The sequence below is a fragment of the Chlamydomonas reinhardtii genome, chromosome 3 (genome assembly GCF_000002595.2).
Source record: "Chlamydomonas reinhardtii strain CC-503 cw92 mt+ chromosome 3, whole genome shotgun sequence".
NCBI lineage: Eukaryota > Viridiplantae > Chlorophyta > Chlorophyceae > Chlamydomonadales > Chlamydomonadaceae > Chlamydomonas > Chlamydomonas reinhardtii.
In genome coordinates this window covers 1,285,145-1,311,059 of record NC_057006.1, presented here as the reverse complement: position 1 = coordinate 1,311,059, position 25,915 = coordinate 1,285,145, and the positions used below count along the sequence as shown (strand labels likewise).

The window sequence follows — 25,915 nt, the reverse complement described above, 5'->3', positions numbered from 1 at the left end:
CTGCCAGTGTATGTTACATAAATGCTGTCAGTTCGGTGGCTTCGTGCCTTCTGTTGGCAGGCTCGCAATTTGCAACTACCTCGCCAACCTGCCTAAACCATGTCCCATCGCACACCCGCCCTAAGCCTAGCCTACACAGTCAGAGTATATCTTCCTCGGCCCCCATTCTCCTAGTACCCCATCTTCTAGCACCCACCGTCTGCGCACCAGTGTCATACAAACCGCATAGTAGTGCCATCTGCACCCGTGCTCCGCAGGTGTCTGCCTGAAGTGCTGTCAAACTGGTCGCGGTAATACCGCGGTCAAACATACCGCACACAAACAAGGAGGTGGCTGCCTTATGGCAGGAAAAGGGCTGATCCCGGGTCGTTATCAACTTGGTCACTTGGCCCGCCCCGCAATGACGCCGCACACAAGAAAACAGCCTGACGGTGACATACACAAATGTCGCCAGCGAGGCAATAAGAAGCACCCCCGGGGCGCACGCCCCATGTGCCCCGTCATTCCTGGGGCCCCGCGTCGACGCAGCGCAAGTTGAGCGTATGCGCGAGCACCGAGCGGCCCTTCATCATAAAACACTCCTGTTTCCTGCGCGTTGTGCCCTGCCCTTCACTCCACTCGCGCCTGTAACTTGGGAGGACTCAGGTATACTATCCACACATACGCGCACACACGACTGCGCGCAATCCCTCACTCGAGGCCTAACCCCTACCCCTCCTGACTGCCAGACGAACGCGGACCGCAATCTGCCTCAACCTAGCGCCCTAGTCCTTAGCTGCTCTTCAAACAGCAACAACATCAGCCGCGCCCATCCGCACCCGCTGATGTCGGGCAACTGCTGTCACTGGTTGCCCGGCGCATATGAACTGCCGGCGTGCCGCTCCCCAGGCAGTGGTCGCGATGCGGGTGGGTTTCGCGCCCGCGTCGGCACGCGTGTACGGCGATTCCACTGCAGCTCACACCGCCATCACCAACCCCGTCACCGTCACCACCTGCACCACCACCGTCACTCCAATCAGGGCTGAAGAACAGCCAGACGTAAACCGCACCTACATGCTGCCTGCAAGCACCGAGAGTGGGCTCGCCCACGCGCCCTTCCGTCCGCCTCACGACACCGCAAAGCACCTTCGTCCCAGCCGCCAAGCCACGCATCTTGTAGTCCAACATTCTTTTGTAGTCGCACGCTAAAAACCACATTCCAGGTGGCAGCCTACTAAAACCATACTACGCGCAGTACCATGTGTCCCCTAGAATTCATTTCAGTCTCCGGGCCGTTTGCATGCGCTCGCCGCACGCCGGAACGGCAAGTTCACATACGAATAGCCCTGGCACGTTGTCCTCCCGCAATCCCCTCTGCTTCCCCCACCATACCTCCCGCGCCCTGTTCTTCAGCGCATGACCCCGCAAGTCCTAACACTCGCAAATGTGACTGTGTGCGCGCGCGCTTCATGTCAGCCGCTGCCAGGAGCCCAGTACAAAGAATCCTATGAAGCTCTAACAAACTGGGAAGCCGTTTCAGCGAAGCGCCGGTGCCTCAAGCACCAACTCCGCTTTGCCGGCTGCCACGTCCTGAGCTACGCCGCCGGTTACCAAACAACGACAGTGCCGCCGCCCGGCCCCCAGCGGCATTGTATGGAACAGGCCTGACACGCGTCAAGCTGCTGGGGCAGAGCGCGAGCAAACTGTTGCCTTATGTGACGCATATGCCATCCGCCTGCTGCTCTTGGCGGCCCGCCATACATGCCAACACCGCGCCGCAGGGTGCTGCGCCGCACCGCGCCGGTGCCCACAGCCCGCCCGGCCTACAGGCGGTGCCCCCCTGGCAGCCCTCCAGCTCCGGCGGCGGAGCAGCCCCTCACAGCCCCTCACAGCTCGGAGCGCAGGCGCTGGTCCTGCCCCTGCAGCTGCAGCGTGCACACCGAGTACTCCTTCACCAGGTGCTCCATCATGTGCAGCGGCACCAGCAGCTTCTCCACGTCGGCGGCGCTCAGCAGCATCAGCTTGGCGGCCTGATCGGCGTCGCCGTAGCTGCGCGGCGGGCAGGAGAGGAAAGACGGAAGCGGGGAGGGGCATTGCCAAGATGGTTGGAAATGCGGTACAGGATGCACTGGGAGGGACCAGGGAGGAGGAGGAGGGCATTTGGATGGCGGTTCAGGCACGAGCGGTTGTGGAGTGGTGGGGGGGGGGGGGCAGGGGACCGGGAGACGCGGTGTAAGCCAGTAAGCGAGGCGGCAGCGGCCGAGGAGGTGGGTCGGTGCCACGTGACCCCGCCGCGCGCCTTGCAAACTGTACAGGCAGGCAGCACTCACCCTATGAGCCAGTCCGACCCCAGTCGCTCAAGGCCGTTGGGGAACACGATGCCGAAGTGCCCCTCTGAGGGAGGCAGCACGCCGTGACTGATGTGCGTGATGGGGTAGGGCGGTGACGAGCTGAACCTGCAGCGCACACCAGGCAGGAAGGTGCAGGAAGGTGCAGGAAGGGGAAGATGATACAGGTAAGTAAGGTGAACGGTACAGCAGAGTACAGTATGTGGCACAGCAAGCTGCACATTAGCACATGTGTGTCCCGCTGACCCGCGCTGCCATCCTTACCCACCGCCGCACCGCCTGCCGTTTTGAGAGCGCAGGTACACCCGCCTGCATCCCGCGCCCATGCCCACGCCGCCATCACTACCCTGCACAAGCCCACACCATCACTCAGGCCCCGGCCTTCAGCCCGCTCCCCGCCTTTGCACCCCATTCACCGCAACCACCCAACTGCACCCACCCACCTGTAGAAGAAGAAGCTGTAGTCGACGTGGTAGTGCTTATACACCCTGCCGTCGGCCGCGGTGTAGCTGAAGGAGTGGAAGGGGATGGACTCCTTCGTCTCCGCCGGCAGCTTGAGCATGTGCAGGCAGTTAGCGCGCACCTTGGGTCCCAGCAGCTCCAGCAACCCCGGGATGGCGTGCGGGTGCAGGCAGCCGGGGTGCGCGCGCACGTGCCCCACTGCCAAGTACGACTCCCCCCCGGGCTCCAGCACCGCCGGCGTGCCGCCCGACAGGTGCATCAGGCGGCCAAAGGTGCTGTTAAAGCGGCCGAAGAAGGGCTCCGAGGCCACGGCGGCGAAGCGGTTGCGCGGCCTCGGCTGGGTGTAGGAGAGCCAGTCGATGGTGGAGTGCGGGCCGAAGGGGCCGTACCGTACGTACGACATCATGCTAGTGCCGTTCCACGGCACCCAGTTCTTGTCCCAGGCGCGACTGCCGGTGTAGTACAGCAGCCGGGCGGGTCCCATGGAGGGGTCACAGCGCACGGGCCTGCCGGCGAGCGTGCAATTGAGGAAGATGCGGTAGACCAGGTTGATGGAGGAGCGCAGGCCGCCGTACTTGCCGAAGGGCATGGACAGGTACAGCATCACCCGGCCGGCCTTGTCCTTGAAGAGCCGCCCGTCTTCTAAGTTGGTCTCGTTTAGGTAGCGATAGCCGATGACCTTGATGCCCATGGGAGCGCGCACGACCGGTGTTGCCGCGGTGGGCAGGTTGCGGCGCTTGAGGCGCACTACCGCGAGCATGTTTGCCAGCGTGCCGTTCCAGGCGTCCATGAAGGGCGGCTTGTCGAGCTGGCCCAGCACGCAGCGCTTCGCCGGGTCCTTCGCGACGTAGACGCGTGCAAAGAGCACATATATGTTGCCCGTCACATGGACGATGGCCGGGTTGAACACGCATGACTGAGGCGGGAGGTCGGGCAGCGACGCCAAGTGTGGCGTGATGTCCATTATGCTGCGCGCATATGGCGTGCAGTCTGGTTTTGAGCATTTGCACCACGGGTGGACGTTATAGAGGTGATGCGTCGCTGCTGAAACCGTCGCTGAGTGCGCCGTGGTATTTCTATATGCAGACACTGCTCGTGGAAGGCCCAATAGACAGAGGGAGATGGCGGGCACAAGAGCGGCAAGCAGCTTTGCGAGTTCTGCTCGCAACATCTTCCCAGGCCCTCTCCCTCGCCTCCCCATCTGTCAGATATGAGCCTATAGCATCAAGGATACATTTCGAGCCAAATTATGGAACACGAGTTGCTCGCAGAAAGTAAGAAAGAAAGTGTTGCACCGCGGCCTGCACTCGAATTGCGCGCCAGATCACAGGCTTGTAATGGTGGAATGTGCATGCGATTAATTTCGACTGGGAGACGCAGGTACTCCTGCTTGGACGATTTGCCAGCAAGCGCCATGGGGTTTCCCGCGTGTGATTACAGTCTGCACTCTTTCTGTCTCATACAGGCATTTACCGTTGCACCTATTTTCCTGCTATCAACAAAATTGGCACTGGAAGGTGTCGTCACGGTGTGAAAACCAATAGACATTAGCACATGAACCCCTCGCGGCCGCTTAGCCAGTGTGCGTGCTTGTGGCGAACAGCCTGACTATAATGCTGTACGCAAGCCTGGCCGGTGTCGCGGCTCGCCTGCTGCTCGCCTTCTCGGGCCTGGGGCGGGATGTGCTGGCCTGGCGCGTTGAGGTGGCTACGGCCGCCAACAGCCCCCTCGAGCTGCGCGAAGGCTTTGCACTATACCGCCTAGGGGTGTCGCCTTACTCAGGCTCTTCGTGCCGTACACCGCCGCTGGCGCTATGGCTGTACGGCGCGGCACACGGCCCCGCCTCGGGTGTGCAGGACGCCGGGGCGGAGCTGATGCACGCCCTGCCCAACATCGCGCTGGACCTGCTCACGGCTACGCTTCTAAGCCGCGTGGCCAAGCAGCTATTCAGCCCAGGTGTGTGTGAGCGTGTGCGTGTGTATGTCCGGGATGCGGGTGTGAGGGGGTGCATGCAGGACCATCCGCAGCGCCCCGTGGCAGCGCCCCCAACCCCAGGCACACAGCTTGACTTAATGACTTTGCCCCATGTCGCCCGTCCACCATCCCCGGAGCACGGGGACGCACCCAGCGTCACCCCACTCTCACTCCACGCCTCTTCCTCGCCCCGCCTCCAAGCAGGCCGCAAGCAGGCAGGCAGTCCCGGCGCCGGCGCCACCGGGGCCGGCAGCGCAGCCTCCGTACTGCCCAGTCTCGTGGCGTGGGTGTATTTGCTCAACCCCTTCACGCTCATGTCCGCCGCCGCCGGCACGACCTCCCCTCTGGAGGCCGCGGGTGTGGCGGCGGCGTTGTATGGCGCAGTGGTGGTAGCGGCGGCCAGCCGGGGCCGGGGGCTGGCGCTGGCGGCGCTGGGGCTGGCAGTGGCGACACACGCGGCCCTGCACTGCGCCGTGCTGCTGGTGCGTGTGTAGGAAGGAGCACGGCACGTGCGCTCTCTCTCGTGTATGTTCACTGTGTAATACAAAGGAAGGGGTCGACAATGCGTGCGTGTTTGATTCACCGCGCTTTGCTCTGAACACTGGCCGTGCTCACTCCTGCTCTGCCCGTCGCCCTCCCTTTTTGTTTCCTCCCTCCTCCCACCCTCCATCTTTCCTGGCCCTTCGGCTGGCCTCGCCTTGCGCAGCTGCCGCTGGCGTGCCTACTGGCGGTCGGGCCCGAGGACGTGGCCACACCGCTGCGGCGGCTGTGCCTGCGCACCAGCCTCAGCGGGGCTGCCGCCGGCGCGAGGGCACTTGGCACAAGCGGCGGCCTGGCTCCTGGCTTAGCGGGCGAGGTAGGCCAGGAGGCGGATGCTGCGGGTGATGCGGATACTGATCGGGAGCGGCAGGAGGCGGCGTGGCTTAGCTCCCTGCCCACGGATGAACACCTGGCGCGGCGGCAGGCGGGCGTGGAGGAGAAGGGAGAGGGGCAGGTGGAGCGGCGGCTCGGGCGGCCCGGCCTGGCGCGGCTGAAGCTGCCGAACACGCCTACCACACCCATCACCCCCGGCGGTCGGGAGTTCCCGCCGCCATCAGCAGGTGGCGGCGGCGGCGCCGCAGCCGGCGGCGCGGCGGCGGGCGGCGGCAAACGCGCCAAGGCTGAATTTGATGCGCTGACGCGTTGGTTGCGGCAGCCGCTGCTGCCGTGGCGGCAGCTGGCGCAGTGCGGCGGCCTGGCCCTGGTCTTCTGGTTGCTGCTGGCGGCGCTGGCGGATGTGTACCTGCTGCCCGTGTCAGCGCCGGCCACTGGCGGAGGCGGAGGCGATGCGGCACAGCCGCCGGCGGCGTGTGCGCTGGCCATAGCGGGGCCGCTGTTCCTGCAGCCGCCTGCTCCGGGTTCAGAGGCGGGCGCGGCGGCGGAGTCGCTCGTGTTGCGGCTGGGACCTCTAGAGCTGCCGGTGTCGCTGCCGCCGCCGGCTGCAGCGGCGCTGGCGGCGGCGCGGGCGCGGCTGGCGGCGGCGGGTGCGGCGGCGGCGGGGTGCTGGGCGGGCCGTGTGTACGGCGGGCAGGTGTTGCTGGATGACGTGTCTCCCAATGTGGGGCAGTGGTGGTACCTGGCCATGGAGGCCTTTGATGACGCCAAGGTGGGCGGAGAGGACGGGGGGGGCGGTTCTGCGGGGGGGTTGCATTTGTTACGTTGTTGGATTGGGCCATTGCCAATCGGAGAGAGAGGCTTGCGTCGTATTGACAGCGGCTGTGCTAGAGGTCTCTATCCAGTGGCTTGATTGCCCCCGTATGAGTCTTCCACCGCCTGCCGCCCACGCTCGATCCACCATCACCACAACCGCCACCACCAAAACCGCCACCACCATAACCCCAACCGCCACCTGACCCCAACCACCACCCGACCACCTCCTGCCGCAGCCGTACGTGCGCCTGCTTGCCCACTCCCTGCTGTTCGCGCTGGCTCCGCCGCTGGCGCTGCGGCTGGGCACCAGGCGGCCGCTGGCGCTGTTCGTTGTGCAGCTGCTGGCGCTGGGGCTGCTCAGGTGAGCCGCGAGGGGCTCGGGCGGATGTGCACGTGTTTGGGGGGTGGGCTTCACGCAGCTATGCTGGGCTTGCTGTGTATAGCGAGCCACTAATAACGACCCGCACGATACTCGCTGCCTTGCCCCCGCTCCTCCCTTCCGACGTGCGGTATCGCCCTGCCCCCCAGACCGCCAAAACACCACCCCCGAAACTGCACCCTAAAACCGCCCAACCGCCCCAACCGCTCTAAACCGCCGTCGCCACTGCCGTGCCGTACCGCCGTACCGGTACACTCACCCGCAGGCCGTACCCCTCTGTTGCCGACCTGGGTCTGGCGGCGGCGCTGCTGCCGCTGCTGTCGCGGCAGCAGGGCGCCGCGCTGCAACTGGGTCTGCTGCTGCCTGCCGGGCTGCTGCTGCTGGGGGTGCTGGGCCCGGCCATGTGCGCCATGTGGTTGCAGCATGAGAGCGCCAACAGCAACTTCCTGTACTCCATCACATTGCTGTACGGCGCGTGGCAGGTGGGTGCGGAGGCGGCAGGAGCCGGCTTGGGCTGTGTGTTGGGCAGGCAGGGAGACCCTTGCAGGGCCTGCGGCTGTGTGGTGTGTGGGATTTCTGCCACTGTGTCTGGTGCTATTTCGAACCCAATCGATTTCGAGCCCACGCCGCTCCTGACACTGATGACACTGCCGGGTGCCCACCTCTCGGCCCACCCGCCGCTCCCTCCGTGCAGGTGCTGCTGCTGGGTCAGGTGTTGGGTCTGACGCTGCACGTGGACCGCATCGCGCGGGGCAAGGAGACGCTGGAGCCGGCCACGCAGCAGCAGCAGCAGGCAGCAGAGGAGGGGCCGGTGGCGGCGGCGGCGCATGCGAGCTGAGAGCCGGTTGCGCAAAGGCGGGTTGGGAACAAAGACAGCGGACGGAAAGTCGGCATTGGAAATGGGACAGAGCTCCTTGGGTGAGATTGTGTGTTACGGTGAGTTTTCATGCTGATGTTGGCAATAGGAATTCGGGAACCCAGATCCGGGCGAGCGTGGTCCACTGAACGCCTCGGCAAGCGCGGCGCCACAATGAAGCTCAGCTGTGGTCTGTGGAGTGTGGACAAGATAGTACTGGCAAGGCCCGTCTGTAAACTGTCAAGATCTGCTTCACACCTCCACTCGCCGGCTGCGTACGCCAACTCTCACTCTCACTCAGACTTCCAGATCACCGCATAAATGTGCCCTCTCTCGACGCTCGTCTCTCTCAGCATTTCTACCCGCGTTGCTCCTGCTCTCGACCTCTTACCGTCGCGTCCATTCGTAAGCTCCTACTTCGCTCCGGTTCCGCACGGATGCACAGCATTCGCAATGCATGACAAAATACCGCATGGCGCGTACCCCGCGGTTTACGCGTGGCCCGCGGTTTGCGCCAGTATTGAGTTTGGTGCCGACAAATGAATGAACGAACGCACGCGCACGCACGCACAGACAGGGGTGTTCCTGGGGGGCTTCGCCCCCGCTGAATCACTTCGCTCGGGGCCTTCAGCGCAAACCCCGAGTGCAAATAATCTCGGTAGGCCCGTCCCTACTGGTCCTGGGTGGCTCTGCTAGTGGTGGTGCGACGCCGCATTCGTTTGGGTGCCGCGGCCGCGGCCTCAATCGCCCCTTCAGGCGCAGCCGCCTGCTGGCCTGCCGCCGCCTCGCCAGCCAGCGGGCCCTGCAGCGCCGCCACCCCAGCCGCCACCGCCTGGCCTCCCTCAGCGAGCTGTGCCCCGGCTGCCCCGATCCCGGCGGCTTCAGGAGCCTCAGACGCTGCCACTGTCTTCCGGCGCCGCGTTGCAGTGGCGCGGCCCTTCCTGACAGGCGCAGGCCCTGGCTCAGGCTCAGGCTTCGATCCGTCGGCGCCGTCGTCGTTGTTGGCAGCAGCGGCGGCATCCACAGCAGGTGCGACTGGCGGCTCCGTCGTCGTGGCACGTGTGCGGCTGCGGGTGCGGGTCGCCCGCGGTGACGTGGCTGCCCGCGTCTTGGCGCCAATGGCGGCGGTTGCAGCGTCAGCGTCAGTTTCCGTGGCAGCGCCGGCAGCTGTTGCAGTGGTGCCTTCTGGCCCGCCGCCACTCACCATCGCAGTGGACGGCCCAGCGCTCGGCACGCTCGCACCCGTGCGCCCAACCGCATCCACGGCCTCCTCCTCTTCAAGCTCTGAGCTCTCCAGTGCAGCTAGGGCCGCTGCCCGGGCCTTGGCGGCAATGGCGGCGGCCGCCGCCGGCAGGGCTCTGGCTGCGGCGGCCCGCTTCCGCGGCTTGAGCTTTGCCGCCGCCCCAGCCGCCTCCTCGCTGTCCTCGGCCTGCGTGGCTGCAGGCGTTGTGGAGCTGGCTGCAGCGGCCGCGCCCACCGCCTGCAGTCTCTGCTCGCGGAGGCTGCTGGAGGGCTGTGCTGTTGCCGTCGCAGGGCCCTGCTGGTTGCTGGTGTTGCTGGTGTTGCTGAGGGCTACCCCTGCCGCCCCATCGCCACGCAGCACGGCCTCCAGGTCGCCCAGCACGGAGCCGTCATCCGTCACAATGCCCTGTGTGCCGCCACACATGCGTGTGTTACAAAACGGAACGAAAGCCCGCCCAGGAGCGTGTGTGCGTATGTGCGTGTGTGTATACCGTGTGTGTAAAAACGGAACGAAAGCCCACACAGGAATGTGTGTGTGTGTGTGTGTGTGTGTGTGTGTGTGTGTGTGTGTGTGTGTGTGTGTCTGTGTGTACCGAGTGCTTGTTGCCAGTCAGCAACAGGAACAGCCGAAGGCTCAATCCATGGACTCTACCACACGACCGCGATAGCCGTTGCCGCCACGGCCACGCGCTACATCAACTCGCCACCTGCAGTGCCGCGGCACGGCGCACCGACGGCGCCTCTGCCCTCCACCGGTCCGGCCCCCACCCCGCCCGTGCCTAGTTGCGCTTGGTTTGGTTTCGTTTGGGCGTTGGTACTTACGATCCCGCCTCCGCCGCCTCACCTGCTGTCGCGCCCACTTGATGTACGTGGCCCAGTCGCGGCTGCCGCGGCTGAGGGTGGGCCCGTCCGCCAGCACCACCAGACCGCGGCGGGGGCGGGTGATGGCCTGTGACCGTGGCGTGGCGTGGCGTGGCGTGGCGTGGCAAGTAGGCAGCCATCGTTACCCACTGCCCTTCCATGCCTGAAACGACGCATTCCCCAGCCCACATACTGGCATACTTCGGGCCGCCAGGACTTGAAAACACACGAGGCTGGCGTTCTACATGTTGTAAATACACCAACTTGAGGCTAGCCGACTACGGTGCTACCGTGCGGTACCACACTCACCACGTTCATGCGGCGGGGGTCGGATAAGAAGCCCACGGCGCCCCGCTCGTTGGCCCTGCGTGCGAGCCGCGCCAGCAGCTGTCAGCCTAAATCCTGGGTGTCCGTCCTGAGTAAGTAGCTTGCCACACACGTGTACACACCGCCCCTCACACAAACACACACAAACATATACACACAAAACCCCAACCACACACTCATCCCCATGGTTTCTGTGGGAATGGGCTGAACGACCCCCGCCTCCCCTCCCCCTCGCTTGCAACTGTCACCTCCGCTAGTCTGGCTTGGTTGGTTTGGTTTGGGCTGGTAGCCCCCCCCCCCTCAAAACACACACATACACACAGCGCCCCTCGCCCCCCCACCTGACAGCGCTGAACACCACCACGTCTGCCTCGCGGCCCTGGTAGCCGTCCACCGTGGACACCGCCACCTCGCGGCCCGCAGCCGCCCACGCCGCGTCCAGGCCGCGCTGGCGCAGCAGTGCCTCCACCAGCCGCACCTGCACAGGGCGGCCAGGGTCGGGAGGCGGGGGTGGGGGAGGAGGGGGCAAGGCCGGGAGGCACGGAGGCGGGGGTGGCCGGGAGGGGGTTCATGATTATTTTAGGAAATGGTAGACGGGTTGGGTCAGGAGGGGAAGGGTCAGGAGGGGGATTGCACAAGGGAGAGAAGGGGGGGTTGCCTTTTACCATTCCCATTACAGGAGGGTAGTGGCGGTGGCGGGGGTTGGGTAACGGGTAGCAGGGGATGCCAACGGCACGAACGTGCCTTGCTACCCGTGGAGGACAGCCGTCCTCCCACGGGTTACGCCCCGCCCCGCCATTACCTGACCGCGGTAGGGCGTGAGGATGGCTGCACTGCTGATGTCGCCGCCTGCCAGCAGCTTCTGAGTCACTGCCAGAGCCGCCAGCGCCTCAGCCGGGTTGCGGTAAGAGGAGCGGTCACCAGACTTGGGCGGCCCGGAGGCCGCGGCCTGGGCCTTCGCGGCGGCCGCGGCTGCAGCAGCCGGCCCCTTGGGCTGTAGCACAGAGGCCGAGGTGGCGGCGGCGGCGGCCGCAGTGGCGGCGGCCTCGGAGACGTCCCCCGACGTCTCCTCCTGCCCGCCCCGCACCTCCACCAGGGCAAGCGGCACGCCGGGCTTGGGCCAGGCAAAGCCCTGCAGCCACAGCACGACGTAGCATCACGCACGCCATGCCAACAAAGCGCGGTAACAAGTGTTCACAATCACTTCACCAAGCACAGCAAAGCATAGCCGCTATCCAAACCACTACTGCACACTCCTTGACAGGCCGATGCCCGCTTCCAGTCAGCGCGGCTAGCACCACCACCAGCAGCAGCGCCTCACCCTGGGTACGGGCTTGTCCGCCGCCGCCACGCCGTCCCTCAGCTTGCCGCCGTAGAAGTAGGCGGAGGGAAAGGCGCTGATGAGCGGGTGCATGCGGTACTGCGTGTCCAACAACAGCGGCGCCACGCCTGAGGGGGGTGAGGGGCGGCGGCGGGGAGAGGACAGGCAGCGCGGGTCGGGCATGCAGTGTGATGCGTGTGCGGCACTGCGGCCGCGGCAAGGTCAAGGCCAGCACAGGACCTCACAATCGCCCCCACGACCGCCCCGCCCCCTGCCACAAACACACACGCACCTCCGCTGGCCACCCGCTCGAACAGCGTGACCCCCAGCCCGGCCTCCAGCGCCTGGTCCGACAGCACCGTGGGCGGCAGCTGGCGCGGGTCGCCGGCCATGACCACGAAGGCGGCGCCGCGCGTGAGCGCCACCAGCACACTGGGCTCCGTGGCCTGGCTGGCCTCGTCCACCACCACACAGCGCCAGGGGCGGCCCTCGAGGAGAGAGTCGCCTGGGCGGGGGTGGGGTTGGTGAGGGTTGGGAAGGGGCGTGGTCGGCAGGGGTGGGGCGGGTTGGCGGCAGCGCGCCTGCGCAAATAAGGACATATGCTGTAGCACGGAGTGGCGTTGAGGCGGGGCGGCCAGCCGGGGGATGTGGGGGCAAGCGGGGGCAAGCGTCAAGACGCGGTGGCGGAACGCGCACCTGCGGAAGTGCATGTGCACACAACCACCTCGGCACCCGCCACCACGGCGGCAGCGGCCTCGCGCAGCGCGCCCTCGGCCTTCTCCAGATCCCGCCGCGCCTCATCGGCCTGTGGGCAGGTAGGATGTTGTGCAATGTTCTTGTTTGTGTGCGCGGCAGTTGCACCAAGCTGCAAAGCCCGGCATGACCACCGGGCGAGCAACACTGAGCGGCTGATGCAATGCACAAAATGCCATACCAAGAGAGAAGCCCGCGATGTGCGCTGGATCTCACGCCCACCTGCATGGCTGCCGTCACTGCGGCAGAGCTTGCCTCCGCGTCCCTGCCGCCTCGCGCCCGAGCTTGTTGGAGCTACGCGCACAAAATACGCCACATGACAAGTCGCATCAGTCGCAGTTGACCAGTCGCATCAGTCGCATCGGCCAGATGCACGAGCATACCGTACCATAAGCAATCCATCCCCTTGCATATCGTATCTGAGAAACAAAACACGAGCATATCCACACACAAACACACCCGTGCGCTCACCTCGCGCAGCTGCTCTTGCTTGGCAACAGCCGCCGCACGCAGCGCCGCGGCCTTGCGCCCCGCCGGCGTGGCCTCCGCCTGCGCCTCCAGACTGAAGTGGCGCAGCGACTCCCGCGCCTGCGTTGTTTGCAAGTGGCCAGCGCGGGCAAGCTCAGCTTCCTCGCCCTCCACACACCCCAAGCACGCGCCTTCCTTACCGCCCCACCACCGCCACGCGATAGCCTGCCACCCCGCACGCAGCCCACCCACCCCTGACCCTGGTGCCACCACGCACGCACCTTGGCTGCAGGCCCCAGGCGCACACAGCGCACGCCGCGCGCCACCAGCCCCCCAACAATGTTGTCCACCGCGGCGTTGGTGTCCGCCACCGCCAGCAGCGGACCCATAGCGCCGCTCCGACCGCCCGTCTCCATCACGTGCTTGGCGGCGGCACGCCGGCCGCCGCGGCCAGGAGCGGCCGCACCGGCCGCGGCCGCCGCCAGAGACGACAGCTCAGAGCCCTGGGCTCGTACCTTGATAAGCACCTGCAGCGAGGCGATTTGCAAGCTTGTTGTATGTGCCAGCGCAAAATTCATGCCGGTTTTAAAGGCAAGAGAGCGGTGTGCCATGAAACTCCGTAAACAAAGACCATAGTAAAGAGAGCTGTGTGCCGTACCGTGCCGTCTTACTCATGCACAACAGCGACATTTGCTGTCCCCCCCCGGATAGTGTGGGCTGGTATTTACAAACCCCCATGCAGTTTCCTAATCAAGCTTGGAGCGCGGAGCACACACCTCAACGAGCGCCAGTAGCGTACGCGTCTTGCCGGTGCCGGGCGGCCCCTGCCACAGCGTGACGGTGCGCGTCAGTGCCGCCGCCACCGCCCGCCGCTGCGAGTCGTTCAGGCCCGGCTGCGCTGCCAGCAGGGCACGTGCGTCCTCACGCCAGCGGCCCTGCAGGTACGGCAGGTACGACAGGTACGGCAGGTACAGGCAGGCGCCCAAGCACGGCTTAGATGTCTGACGCCCGCTCACGACGCACATGCCTACGTGGCCACTGCCGCATGCAGCGTCGCCAGCGGATCCAGGGATAGACACTGTTTTGTTCCTTCAGCGCGCAAGCACATACACACAGGCGCCCTCGGCATACACACAATCGCGCAACACACACGGACGCACACACGGGTGGCCCACCTCCTTGACCCAGTCAGGCGGCTCATCCGCGAGCAGCGCCGCCGAGCGCGAGCCCGCCAGCACCGCCCGCACCCGTGCCTCGCCACCGCGTAGCGCCTCTGCAGCAACACATCCACATAGGCACACGGACACGCACATGCAGCCGCAAGTCAGTGTACGCCATCATGCACGGACAAAAGAACCCCCCGCATCCTGATCAACCCGGCTGGCGGTTCGGGTGCTGTAAGACACTGGAATTAACAGGCCATTATGTGCACTAACAAGGTGTGTGTATGTGTATGTGTGTATGTGTGTGTATGTGTGTGTATGTGTATGTGTGTGTGTGTGTGTGTGTGTGTGTGTGTGTGTGTGTGTGTGTGTGTCCCGAGCCGTATGCCCCCTCCCTCCCCCCAAAGCACACGCACCCGATGCCTCGGTCCAGGTGCCCAGCCTCTGTATGGCCTGCAGGTGGCGGCGCGTGGTGGTGTCCCGCACCGACTGGTCCAGGCGCCAGCCATGGAAGCCACTGCTACTGCCACTGCTGCCACTGCTGCCACCACTGCTACTGCCGCCGCCTTTCTTCTTTGCTGCGCCCGACATGCCAGCTGCCGTGTCCACCATTGACTGCGTGGGTGAAGACAGAGCAAGCACGAGAATGAGAGGCATGCAAGCGCAAAAGTCGCCGAACAGCCGTGCAGAAACCCAGGCATGCGTGCACCCAACGGCGCCACGCATACTTTCTCAACCTGCACGGACCGTAGCACACGAGCACGCCTGAATAAACACACCCACCCGGAAGGTCTCGTGCGCCCGGGCCTCCAGCGCCACTATCAAGTGGTCCTTGTGAGCCTGTGACAGTGAGTGTGGGCAGCGTCGGGCGCAGCACGTGTAAGCCATAAGGCAAATGCCATGACGCATACGAAATAATTCTGCACCAACTGCTCATCTCACACACACACAGCCTCATGCACATGGACTTAGCCGTAGCCGTCCCATGGCCAGCCACAACAGGCCCGATCAGCATGGTGCCGACAAAACCCAAGCCCATCCTTCTCCCAACACGGCAGCTGCCATCTCACCTCCACCACCACGCCCTCCACGCCCTCGCCCGGCACGCCCGTGTCCGCGTCCACCGCCACCGCCTCCACGCCACCCGCGGCGCCCTTCCCGCCGCCTCCGCCTCCGCCGCCCTTGCCGCCCCTGCCGCCGCCGCCGCCCTCCTGCTCCGGCGTGTGACGCGTCACAATGACACTGGCGCCGGGCCGAAACTTGTGGTACGGCAACGACCCGCCGCCGCCACCGCCGCCTCCACCTCCACCTCCAGCGCCGCTGCCACTGCGTGGCGGCAGCCCAAATCGCCACAGCGTGCTGCGGTAGAGGCGGCCCGACTCCGCCGCCGCCAGCCCCACTAGCACGACGCCCTCGCGCTGCAGCCGCCGCAGGCTGCCGCCGGCGTACAGCGCCCGCAGCGCCGCCACCTCACTCTCCTGCTCCGCCTGTGAGCGGAAGCAAGGAAAGAGTAATGGATGGGCGGGAGGAAGGGTGCAGGTGTGTGCAGGGTAGCGGTGTGGTGTTGCCAGGGAGCCGGGTGCATGGAAGGACCAGGGTTTGCGACGTGCGCTGAGCAGTGGTGCAGTGTGGGAGAGCCCCGACATTCCCGGCGGATTCCCGGCCAGACAAGCCCACATACATGCACACACGCACACAAGCACACACGCACACGCATCCAGCAGGTATGCGAGGGAACTTCAGGTAACATCTGTAAACCGTCGCTTTGCTGCATCGCATTCACTGTCTTTGCACAGTGCTTTCCTTGTGCTTTTTAACACACACACATGCACACATACACACACACATACACCCGCTCTGGGCCTCACCTGAACCGCGGCCTCCAGACGCGCCTGCAGCTCCGGAATGGGCGCCGGCAGGTCTGCGCGTGTGTGTACGGGTGGTAATGCGGTGGTGGCGGCGGCACAGGTGAGTCAGCCGCGGGGTCGAGGGCACCCAGAAGCTCTACGCGCGAGCCGCAGCAGCCACAACACAACCCACGCACACGACCTACTCCCGCAGCCCCCCCCACGCCCCTCCGCCCGCTCCTCAACCCGCCCGCACACACCCGTCACGGACTCGTGCAGGTCCCGTGCTGACCGAGACGTCGCCCGCGCCACCATCTCCGCCGCCAGGGCCCCGAAGTCCACCGGCGGCGCCTTGGCAGGTGTGGACGCCGCCACAGCCGGCACCGCCGCCGCCACACCAGCCGCCCCAGCCGCCACGCCGCCGCTCGCTCCGGCGCCCAGGAAGGTGGTAAGCCAGCCCACACGCCGGACCGGCGCCTCCTTGTCCTTCTTCTGCTTCTTGCCTGCAGCAGCTCCGGTGCTGTTGTCTGCTCCATCCATGGACGAGGTTGCCGAAGCAGTTGGAGAATCGGCTGGGGAGGCGGCGGGCGATGCGGTCCCTGGAGTTTCTGCGGTTGGTGATGTCATTGATAGGGGCATTGCCGCCGGCTGCGGGGCCTGTGGCAATGGCCCACCAAGCCCAGGCGCCGTCATGAGCGGACTGGAACCGCGTGAGTTGACGATTGCAGTGGCGCCAGCGGCTGGGGCGGCAGGCGGCCGGGGGGCGGGTATGCCACTCGCCAGCATGGGCCCGCCACCAGCACCTGCAGCACCCGGTGGGCTGCCGTACTGCGGGTTGCCGTACCGGTTGGTGTTGCCGTACTGCGGATTGCCGTACGCCGGCCTGCCGCCGATGCGGGCGCCCAGCTGCAGCTCTGCCGGGTCGGCGAAGTCGGCACGTGCCGTGCGCGTGCTGCCCACAGTCACCGCCGCGCCGCCGCCGCCACCGCCTCCGTCCGCGCCCGCCCGTGTGCTTCCCACCATCACGCCAGGCGCTGAAGCTGAGCGGCCGCCGGGTTTGCCGCGGCCCTTGAGCTTGTTTAGGCCAGGCAGCAGGTCTGGAAGCTTGGGCCCGGTTGGCGGCTGTCGTACTCGCCGAGGTGCAGCAGGCGGCGGCGGCGCTGCCGCCGCTCCAGGCATGGGTGTCGATGGCGCGAGGTGCACCCCCCCAGCGGCCCCTCCCACTGCTGGCGCCGTCCCGGGCGGAGTGGAGGTAGGCCGGTGTGAGGGAGGCGGCATGCCCGGCGGCGGCGGCGGTGGCGGCGGACCGGTGGGCCCCCGCCCTGGCGCCGAGAACACGGCGTATGCTGGTGTTGGTGGCGGCGCGCCGGCACGGTACTGGGGGCCCGGCAGCGGATACGCCCCAGGCGGCGGAAACGCCCCAGGCGGCGGAAACACCCCTGGCGGCGGTGGCATCTGGCCAAGCGATGGCGGCGGCGGAACACCGCTAGGGTATACCGGCCACTGCCCCGGCCCTGCCACTGCCCCGGGAGGGCCCGCAGCAAGTCCCGGCCCAGGCATCACTCCAGGCGGTGCCGAGCCGGGGTGCGGTGGCAGGGGAGGCTGACCCGGGGCGCCTTGCGGGTAGTAAACGCCAGGCGGGGGCCCCGGCATCCCGCCTGCCTTGGGACCCCCACCTGGAGGGCCGGGGCCGTAAGGGCCTGGTGGCGGGTGGTAAGGGGGCGGCAAGCCCTGCGGCGGGTACAGCGGCGGGGACGGCGGAGGGCCATCCACTGCTGGCCGGTACCCAGCGGGTGGCCCCCCCGACTGCTGCTGCTGCTGCTGCTGCTGCTGCTGCTGCTGCTGCTGCTGCTGCTGCTGCTGCTGCGCCGGAGGCGGCGGCGGCGGCGGCTGTGGCGACAACGGCTGAGCAACGCGTGCTACAGCGGCCGGCGGCGGCGGCGGCTGGGCCGTTGCTGCCGTCAGCCCCGTTGGCGCAGCTGGCCCTGCTCCCCGGGCCGCCGCCTGCTTCGCCTGCATGGCCCGCCGCTGCTCCGCCAGCTGCTGCCTCATGTACTGATGGTACTCGGGTGAGCCCACTGGCGGCACGGCACCCGACGATGGAGGCGGCGGCGGTGGGCCCGCGGGCGCGGCAGACCCGCCGCCGGGATCATTGCTAGCCGCAGCCGCAGGCGCCGCCAGCACCGTCCTTCCGCGGTGGAGGGTGCTGCTGGGCGTTGAGGTGGAGCGGAAGGTGGCAGCGTGGAGGGTCCGGACCGTGGGGCATGGCGACAGCCGCAGCTGCGAGCGCCGCCCTCCCTGCGTGTGGCGTGAAGGAGGCTGATGGTGACGCAGTTGAGGGAGCGGCCCTGTGCTCCTGGCAGACCATGGCAACAAGGCCGCCCTGGCGCACCAAACCTGCTCTACAAATAACATGCATTCCTTGGAGTTTGCAAATGCGCACTCGGGAGTTGCATGTTCGGTGCCGCGTCCGGGCGCCGGCGTGGCGTGCCCGCCTCACCTCTGGCCACAAACCCACGCCGCCTGCCGCTGCCCGCCCACGGCAGCCCCTCGTCGTCGCCATTCCAATTATTGAGCGTACTTATAACATGTACATTATAGGCTTCACAGCATTAGCATAGCGTGTATGCGGCAGCGGGAAATGCCCAGGGAAACGCCTACTGCCGCTGTGCTTTGCGGCTCGGTCCAATCCCTGGCGCGGTCAAAATTATAAAAGCAAATTCAATGATTTCGCTGCGTCAAACAAATTACAGGTCTACAGCTGCCGTGTCCAAGAAGAACGATTTGAGTTCCCATGCAAAGTCGCTTCGTTTTCTCAGGCTCCGATTGCCAAGCCAGCCACGCCGTCGTTCATATTCCCAGACACCGAACTGCATACATCTACAACATCTTATTTTAGCTCCTGTTAAAGCGCGTAGACACTTGCTCCCGAGCTGTTGACCATGTCTGACGATCGCTACGCCGAGTACAAGGAGGCTTTCACGCTGTAAGTGCTGTCAATTTTGCATCCTGGGGAAAGTTGCCGGCTTGAGCCAAGTCGGTGTTTCGCGTGCAACTTCCTTTTCGCCTGAAGCATTAACGAGGCCGCACCCCCTGCATCTGCTCTCTTGTTGTGCAGGTTCGACTCCGATGGAGATGGTGAGGCCGTGAGCTGGGGCTTTGGTCAGGTCTTCGGGCCTTGGTTTGAAGGCGGGAAGTCAGCTGGATCGCCGACCTTGTGTGTGTCTTTGCTCGCGCAGGCTTCATTACCACCAAGGAGCTCGGGACAGTGCTGCGGGCACTGGGCAAGTCACCTACTGAGGCAGAAATTAAGGCGATTGTGAAGGATATTGACCCCGACAACCGTGGCGTGGTGGATTACAAGGAGTTTGAGAAGATCATGACCCGCGACATTCGCGAGTATGACAATGAGCAGGACCTGAAGGCGGCCTGGAAGGTGCGCGTGCGTGTTTGGGGCACGCCACGGGCAGAAGCTGGGGCAGCGCGGCCAGCCCACCCACAAGCCTACCGCCTGTTGATTGCCCATGCATCCAGCGTTACCGGAGCGATGGATGGCCGGCTATGAAGCTTCGCATGATGCAGCATTGCTTCGGCGCTGTCACAGGCTGTTGACGGGAACCAAGTCTTGCTCGCTCGCTCGCTCGTTCATTCACCGTCACCATCCCAAACTCGCAGGTGTTCGACAAGGCTGGCGCTGGATCCATCGCCACGTCGGAGCTGAAGCACGTACTGACCAGCGTGGGCGAGAAGCTGAGCCCCGAGGAGATTGCGGAGATGATTGCGGAGGCGGACCCTGACAAGTCGGGCAAGGTGCTGTACGACAACTTTATTAAGATGATGCTGGCTCGGTGATTATGCTGCCGCACTTATGGCGGGCGAGTGGGCGCTGAAGATGCTAGGGCAGGCTAGGAAGGCCTGCAAGAGGCATTGCTACTATACGCTACGTGTGGCATATGAGGGTACACGGCTTGCAGACGGCGACGGCAGCCCGCATTTCGCGGCGGCGGCGACACCAGAGCAGCAGCAGCAGTAGGGCAGTGCATGCGCGGGATGCAGTCAAGGCGATAGGGGACCTCGCGGGTTGCATGACAGCGCGGCCCCGAGTGTTGGCGCACGGTACATGGCCGACGCTGGGGCGTGGCAGCAAACCGTGGAACGTATGACATCTTCAGGATGACTGTGTAGGGCGCTAGTAGACAGCATAATGTGCGGCTGGAAGGCACAGCATCAAAACGGACTAGATGGAAGAAGGCCCGAGTCTAAAATGCAGGCTTTGTGGCGGGAATGCAGGATGTTGCGGTGGTCAGTGCTGGGCAATTAGGTGACCGTGCTTGGGGATGATCGTCATTGCGGACATAGGCAAATCAGGAAATAGAGGCGTGGGAAGGAGCGGCGCAGGGTGTACTGCGCAGCAGGCGCTGTCGTCCCGTACCCGCCGTGCGCCATCTCCCGCCGCTCGTTACCGTCACGAGGAATATACGGTATTGCTCTCGCACGTGCGTCTGTACCTAGCAGAATCTGCCAGCACGGCTACGTACGGCACGGCTAGATTGCATTGGTTACAAGAGGGACCTGCTGACGCAGTTCACGAGCCAGTGACGTGGAGAACGAACACCCTGCTCTGGCTAGCAGAGCCGTTCTAAGCCCTCCAGGCGGGGTCGCTGAGCCTTGATGCATCCGCGTGTTGCGTGTATGGTGATCGATTCTCAGTTAAAGCTGGGCGCCAATTGATCATACGGTACAACGACGACAAGGGTCTGGCACCGCTGAGACAGGCTGAGAGGTCCGGCACTTGGTCCGGCAGTGCGTCAGCGCGTGTCAGCGTGCCAACGACTCAACGGCCGCACGAGGTGATCAAATGGCTCATATGGCTGTCGGTTTCGTGTAGTTGAAACCGTGCATAGCTATCGGCCTAAGCCGTCAATTGGTTTGGGGCACGAACGGCCCACCTCGGCCCACCGCATCACAGGCACTGCACCCAATGCATTGGTTACACGAGGGACCTGCGGGAGCAGCTCACGAGTCACGAGCCAGCGAACCTGAGCGAACACGCACGAGTAGCACAGGTTCCCCAGCACTTCGCCACGCTGCCCCTTACCCTGTTCCACCGCATGCAGCAGGGGGGCACAGGGTTGGGGCAGCGCCTTTCCCTGAATCCCCACCCTAGCCAGGGGTCGCCCCACTACGAACGGGCCCGCGAGAACGATGCATAACAATGCGAAACCGAGAAAGCAAGCGAGCACAACACGTAACGCTAGGGCGAGCATCCTCAGTGGTTCACAGGGGGCAAAACCTTTGTGGCATGTTTGTTACGGTTATAAGCCGCTTCAATGATAATAGCGAAGGAAACTGTGTATGTGTGACGCGGACACAACTTAGTCAACGCCGGGCAATGCCGGACATGCGCAACTTCCCGCGCCAAAAGGCCATCTGGCTTCGCACCAACGCGCGTCGCCAAGCCTTGAGCAAGCATGATACTGATTACCTGCATCTAATTCTTGCATACAATTACAAGACTAACACGCCAGTTTACAAAACTACTTGACTTTCTGCAGCCAGTAGCACTTCTATTCGGTCTCTTTCGCAGATATGTTCTCAGCTTAGGCGTGCATCCGTGTATCAAGCGCTTAAAAGCACAGGCGGGCGCGGGCGGTGGCGGTGGGCGCGAGGGCAGAAACACAGCTGTTTCTTTGCTGCTGACGCCTTTGCAAGGGCCAAGGTAGGTTAAGCTTGACTTGAAAATTCAACTTATTAGGTTTAAGCTTAGCTTATGGAAATCCGGGCGCGGCGGGCGACAAGCGAAGGCACAAACCGGCTGAGTGGCAACGCGCTCCATAGTCACGCTAGTGTCCAGCAATAGTGTAAATGGGATATAGTATCAGTGTATATGGGCATGTTAGCTTGTTACATGCCCTAGTCAAGCTGGCAAAGCTGAGGCATAGCGCCCGTGGTCCATTTCAGCTGCTGATTGCCTGAAAACATCGGACACAGTATGCCGCCAACCCGGCTCACACACTGTCCGCGTCTACCCTCACTCGTGGCCTTCTCGACACACTAGATGGCGGCAACGCGACCTCTCTTCTTCCGTTCCATCGGTAACAGGCGTTTTCACTGAAAGCGGCGAAGCCCCCTGGAAATTGGCTGTTCCACCTGCGGCGATCCAGCCACGCACGGACGGGGCAATCACTTGCGCGCTGCCTCGCCTCAGTCGTTGGGCACCGCAGGACGACAGCCTTGTTACCCTGCTGTCAAGCAATCAGCCAGCATCGGAATGGCCAGGCATCGCGAACGCGCGCGTGTCTCGCTGTAACTCTGCGTGGCAGTTCGCGCCAACCGCCCGGACACAGCTCGGCCATCATCATGGACAGCGGCTGCGGGCCACGCCCCGCTGTCGTTTGCAGCGCAGCAGCCACGTTAATTCAGGCGAGTGCTGCAGGCGGTCCTATAGTCTGGAGATGCGCCGGCTGCGGAAAGCCGGGGAGAGCACCCCAGGCGTCGTGTTCGGCTCTAGCCGCCGCACAGGCGAGCAACTGCTGCTGCGGCGCCAGCACAAGCGGAGGGCATAGAGCGGCCGCGTGGGCACGCGGCGGCGTCACGAGCCCCTGCTCGCAAACGGCGGCAGGTGCAAGCAATAGCAGCTGCTGCATCTGGGGTTATGCGGATGTGCCACGGCGTACCTGCAGCCAGGCAGCGCCTTTGTCGGAGGCCAGTTGCCACGGCAGCAGCAGCACCAGCAGCAGCACCAGCGAGGACGACGCCACTCAGCGGCCGAGCAGCTGCGAGGCATGCTGCAGCTGCGGTAGCAGGATCAGGGAAGCTGCACACGATGCAGCGTACAGCACCCGCCTCGGCAAACAGAACATCGGGGGCTGCCGGGACCAGCGCTCGCAGTGGCGTCACAGCACAGCACAGCCGACCGCCCCGGCTGTGGCCGGCGCATCAGCGGCGAAAGCACCAGGGAAACACGAGTCGGTGGGTACAGCCGCCGCGTGGAGCGCAGCAGTGCGACGGCCCTGCCGGGCGGCGCTGCTTGTGCTGTTGGCGTGGCTCACGTTCACGGCATCCCCCGCTGCAGCTGCGGCAACGGAAGCTGCCGCCGGCATCGGCACCGGGGGCGCTGGAATGGTGGCTGTTGCGGAGGGGCCCCGCTGGGTGCCGCACCGGCTGGACGGCGGCGCCACGTACACAACTCTGGATGCGACAGCCAAGTACGAGAGGCAAGAGGCGGTGGTCTCATCGCGACAGATGCTGCAGGCAGCGCCCGTGTACCCGCCGCCGGTGCTGCCCACAGCAGCACCGCCGATGGCGCCGCCGCCGGGGCCACCATCGCCGATGCCAGTGCTCCCTGGCATCCCGCCGCCGGAGAGCCCCGAGCCTGTTGTGCCGCTGCCGAGCCCCCAGCCGTCGCCGGTGCAGCCGGCGCCATTGCCATCGCCAGACGGCCTAGGCACTGCGGACGCGCCGCCGCCGCCGCCGGCCAGCCCGGTCGTCAGCCCCAGCCCACCTGACGCACCTGATGTTGCGTCTCTGCCCGCGCCCCGGAACTGCCGGCGCAACTGCCCGCCGCCGGAGGCGCCCGAGCCGCGCCGGCCACGCCGCCCAAAGCAGCCGCCGCCCGCGCCGCCACCGGATTTGCCAACGGCAACACGGCCACCGGCGCTGCCGGCGATGCCGCCGAGTCCGCCGTCGGACACAAACGGTGAGGGTAACCCTGGCTTGCCAAATTTCCCTGACCCCAGCCCACCTGTGCCCGAATTGGCACAGCCGCTGTCCCCCGAGCTTGTTGCTCCCCCGCCCTTGTCATTGCCACCCGCGCCACAACCGCCCCAAAGTCCATCATCACCCGTGCCAACTGCACCCACACCTCCGTCCCCGGAGCCGCCATTGCCTCCGTCACCCTTTCTCCTAGCTCCCCAACAACCAACCCCGCCGGCGTCCCCAGCTCCGCCCCAGCCACCCTCGTCACCCTGGCCACCGCCACCTTTCTTGCCACCATCTCCACTGCTTCTACCATCACCCGCCCCGACGTCCCCCGAGCATCCTTCGCCAGCGCCACTCTCGCCTCCACTCCTCCCACCATCCCCTGAGATTTTAAATCCAAGCCCGGCCCCACTGACACCGCCGGCCAGTCCGCCGCCGTCATTGCCGGTGCCACTGCCGCTATTTAACCCGGCGCCGTCCAGCCCGGCGGCGCCACCGCTTGAGCCGTCCGCCTCGCCACCGCCTCCGAGGCGGCCGCGCCGCCCAAAGCCTTCGTCGCCGGCTCCTCCCAGCCCAGAGCCCAGCGTGCCGCCGCCTAGCCTGCCGCCACCGCCACCACCTAGCCCTGCGCCTGGGACGCCTTCTCAAAGTCCCATGCCTCTCAGCCCGGCGCCTGCAGCCCCAGTGCCGCCCAGCCCGGCGCCACCCAGCCCCGAGCCACCCAGCCCTGTGCCGCCCAGTCCAGAGCCCGGAACTCCGTTGGTGAGTCCCCTGCCTCCCAGCCCGGCACCACCCAGCCCAGGGCCAGTAGCCCCTGTGCCGCCCAGCCCAGCGCCGCCCAGCCCTGCTCCGCCGAGTCCCACGCCCGGCGCGCCGCCGCTCAACCCTCCACCACCCAGCCCGGCGCCTACATTCCCAGCTCCGAGCCCGGCGCCGCCCAGCCCAGTGCCACGCGCCCCCCTGCCCAGCCCCGCTCCGCCCAGCCCGACCCCTGGGACCCCTCCTCCAACCCCAACGCCACCAAGCCCGGCCCCGCCCAGCCCGGTGCCTGTCGCCCCGGCGCCGAGTCCCGCCCCGCCACATGCACCACCGCCCAGCCCTTCGCCGCCAAGCCCGGCGCCCGCTGCACCTCCTAACCCAGAGCCACCCAGCCCGGCGCCCTCGCCAGCCCCTCCTTTACTCGCACCGCCGAGCCCTCCGCCCAGCCCGGAGCCTCCCGGCCCGCCTCCTTCGCCGGCCCCGCCCCACCCGGCTCCGCCCAGCCCGGAGCCGCCGAGCCCGGCGCCTCCCAGCCCGCCTCCTTCGCCGGCCTTGCCGGCGCCGTCTCCGCCCAGCCCGGAGCCGCCCACGCCAAGTCCTCCAATTCCAGGTCCGAATGCACCGCAGCCGCCCTCACCAGTCCCACCTCAACCATTCCCACCACCCCCCGCCCCATCACCATCACCTGCCCCACTTGCACCCGCACCACCATCACCGGCGCCGCCATCACCGGCACCCCAGCCGCCCGCACCGCCCTTGCCCAGCCCTCCGGTGCCACCCAGCCCTCCACCCCCTTCCCCAGCTCCACCCTACCCGCCCGCACCACCTTCACCCCTGCCACCGCTGCCGCCGTCCCCCATCCCCCCTGCCCCCGCGCCGCCATCACCGGCGCCGCTGCCACCTTCGCCTCCCTCGCCCACACCACCTGCGCCGCCTGTCCCTACACCTCCCAACCCGCCTGTCCCGCCCTCGCCCATTTGGCCACCACCGCCTTCGCCCGCACCCTCGCCGCAACCGCCTTCTCCCAATCCTCCATCTCCGCCACCACCGTATCCACCAGCACCGCCTTCACCGATACCGCCTGCACCACCCGCACCTGTCCCACCGTCACCTGCCCCGCCCTCGCCTGCCCCGCCGTCACCTGCACCGCACTCGCCTGCCCCGTCCCCGCAACCGCCATCCCCCAAGCCACCGGCACCTCCGCCTCCCTATCCACCAGCCCCGCCGTCGCCCGGGCCCCCAGCCCCGCCATCGCCCACCCCTCCATCACCAGCGCCATCCCCGCTCCCGCCATCCCCCAATCCTCCTGCACCACCACCACCATATCCGCCGGGTCCGCCTTCGCCTGTGCCTCCTGTCCCACCCTCCCCTGGTCCGCCTTCTCCGGAACCTTCTCCCCATCCGCCCTCCCCGAATCCTCCTGCACCACCACCACCATATCCGCCGGGTCCGCCTTCACCTGTACCTCCCGTCCCGCCCTCCCCTGGCCCGCCCTCGCCGGCACCTTCTCCCAATCCGCCCTCCCCGAATCCTCCTGCACCACCACCACCATATCCGCCGGGTCCGCCTTCACCTGTACCTCCCGTCCCGCCCTCCCCTGGCCCGCCCTCGCCGGCACCTTCTCCCAATCCGCCGGCTCCCAAGCCTCCGGCGCCGGCTCCCCCGTACCCACCATCACCGCCATCACCCGCACCGCCGGCGCCACCGCCGCCGCACCCGCCCGCACCGCAGCCCCCTGCGTACCCTCCCTCCCCTGCACCCCCAGTCCCTTCCCGCCCCGCCCTCA

General features: G+C 66.0%; 5 protein-coding genes across 5 annotated transcripts in view; 3 read left to right on the top strand and 2 right to left on the bottom strand.

Moving 5' to 3' along the window:
* Position 1: 1 nt before the first annotated feature.
* On the bottom strand, positions 2 to 4,130 carry CHLRE_03g150450v5 (uncharacterized protein). Its single transcript, XM_001695622.3, has 3 exons — positions 2,771 to 4,130; positions 2,310 to 2,435; positions 2 to 2,028 (listed from the first exon to the last, which is right to left on the bottom strand). The coding sequence occupies exons 1-3, from the start codon at positions 3,751 to 3,753 to the stop codon at positions 1,866 to 1,868; spliced, it is 1,272 nt and encodes a 423-aa protein (XP_001695674.1). The 5' UTR covers positions 3,754 to 4,130; the 3' UTR covers positions 2 to 1,865.
* Positions 4,131 to 4,280: 150 nt separating this feature from the next.
* On the top strand, positions 4,281 to 7,935 carry CHLRE_03g150400v5 (uncharacterized protein). The gene is made up of 6 exons (XM_001695507.2): positions 4,281 to 4,745; positions 4,968 to 5,245; positions 5,470 to 6,408; positions 6,689 to 6,813; positions 7,097 to 7,313; positions 7,526 to 7,935. Exons 1-6 carry the CDS (start codon positions 4,403 to 4,405, stop codon positions 7,667 to 7,669), a joined length of 2,046 nt encoding a protein of 681 aa, XP_001695559.1. The 5' UTR covers positions 4,281 to 4,402; the 3' UTR covers positions 7,670 to 7,935.
* Positions 7,936 to 7,958: 23 nt separating this feature from the next.
* CHLRE_03g150350v5 (uncharacterized protein) lies at positions 7,959 to 18,420 on the bottom strand. The gene is made up of 19 exons (XM_043060501.1): positions 18,170 to 18,420; positions 15,930 to 17,967; positions 15,691 to 15,743; positions 14,893 to 15,309; positions 14,606 to 14,662; positions 14,239 to 14,437; positions 13,835 to 13,932; positions 13,436 to 13,594; positions 12,941 to 13,186; positions 12,663 to 12,779; positions 12,414 to 12,485; positions 12,135 to 12,243; positions 11,731 to 11,943; positions 11,439 to 11,566; positions 10,920 to 11,249; positions 10,459 to 10,595; positions 10,100 to 10,154; positions 9,774 to 9,878; positions 7,959 to 9,335 (listed from the first exon to the last, which is right to left on the bottom strand). The coding sequence occupies exons 1-19, from the start codon at positions 18,230 to 18,232 to the stop codon at positions 8,358 to 8,360; spliced, it is 5,574 nt and encodes a 1,857-aa protein (XP_042925630.1). The 5' UTR covers positions 18,233 to 18,420; the 3' UTR covers positions 7,959 to 8,357.
* Positions 18,421 to 18,520: 100 nt separating this feature from the next.
* Positions 18,521 to 20,568, top strand: CHLRE_03g150300v5 (uncharacterized protein). The gene is made up of 4 exons (XM_001695508.2): positions 18,521 to 18,655; positions 18,788 to 18,807; positions 18,909 to 19,105; positions 19,345 to 20,568. Exons 1-4 carry the CDS (start codon positions 18,612 to 18,614, stop codon positions 19,519 to 19,521), a joined length of 438 nt encoding a protein of 145 aa, XP_001695560.1. The 5' UTR covers positions 18,521 to 18,611; the 3' UTR covers positions 19,522 to 20,568.
* A 452-nt stretch (positions 20,569 to 21,020) lies between these two features.
* CHLRE_03g150251v5 (uncharacterized protein) overlaps positions 21,021 to 25,915 on the top strand; it is a 9,366-nt gene continuing 4,471 nt past the window's right edge. Inside the window, exons 1-3 of the mRNA XM_043060500.1 lie at positions 21,021 to 21,388; positions 21,772 to 24,132; positions 24,270 to 24,414. Of these exons, the coding sequence (XP_042925629.1) occupies positions 22,030 to 24,132; positions 24,270 to 24,414 (2,248 nt within the window). The 5' untranslated portion in view covers positions 21,021 to 21,388; positions 21,772 to 22,029. The remainder of the gene's footprint in view (positions 21,389 to 21,771; positions 24,133 to 24,269; positions 24,415 to 25,915) is intronic.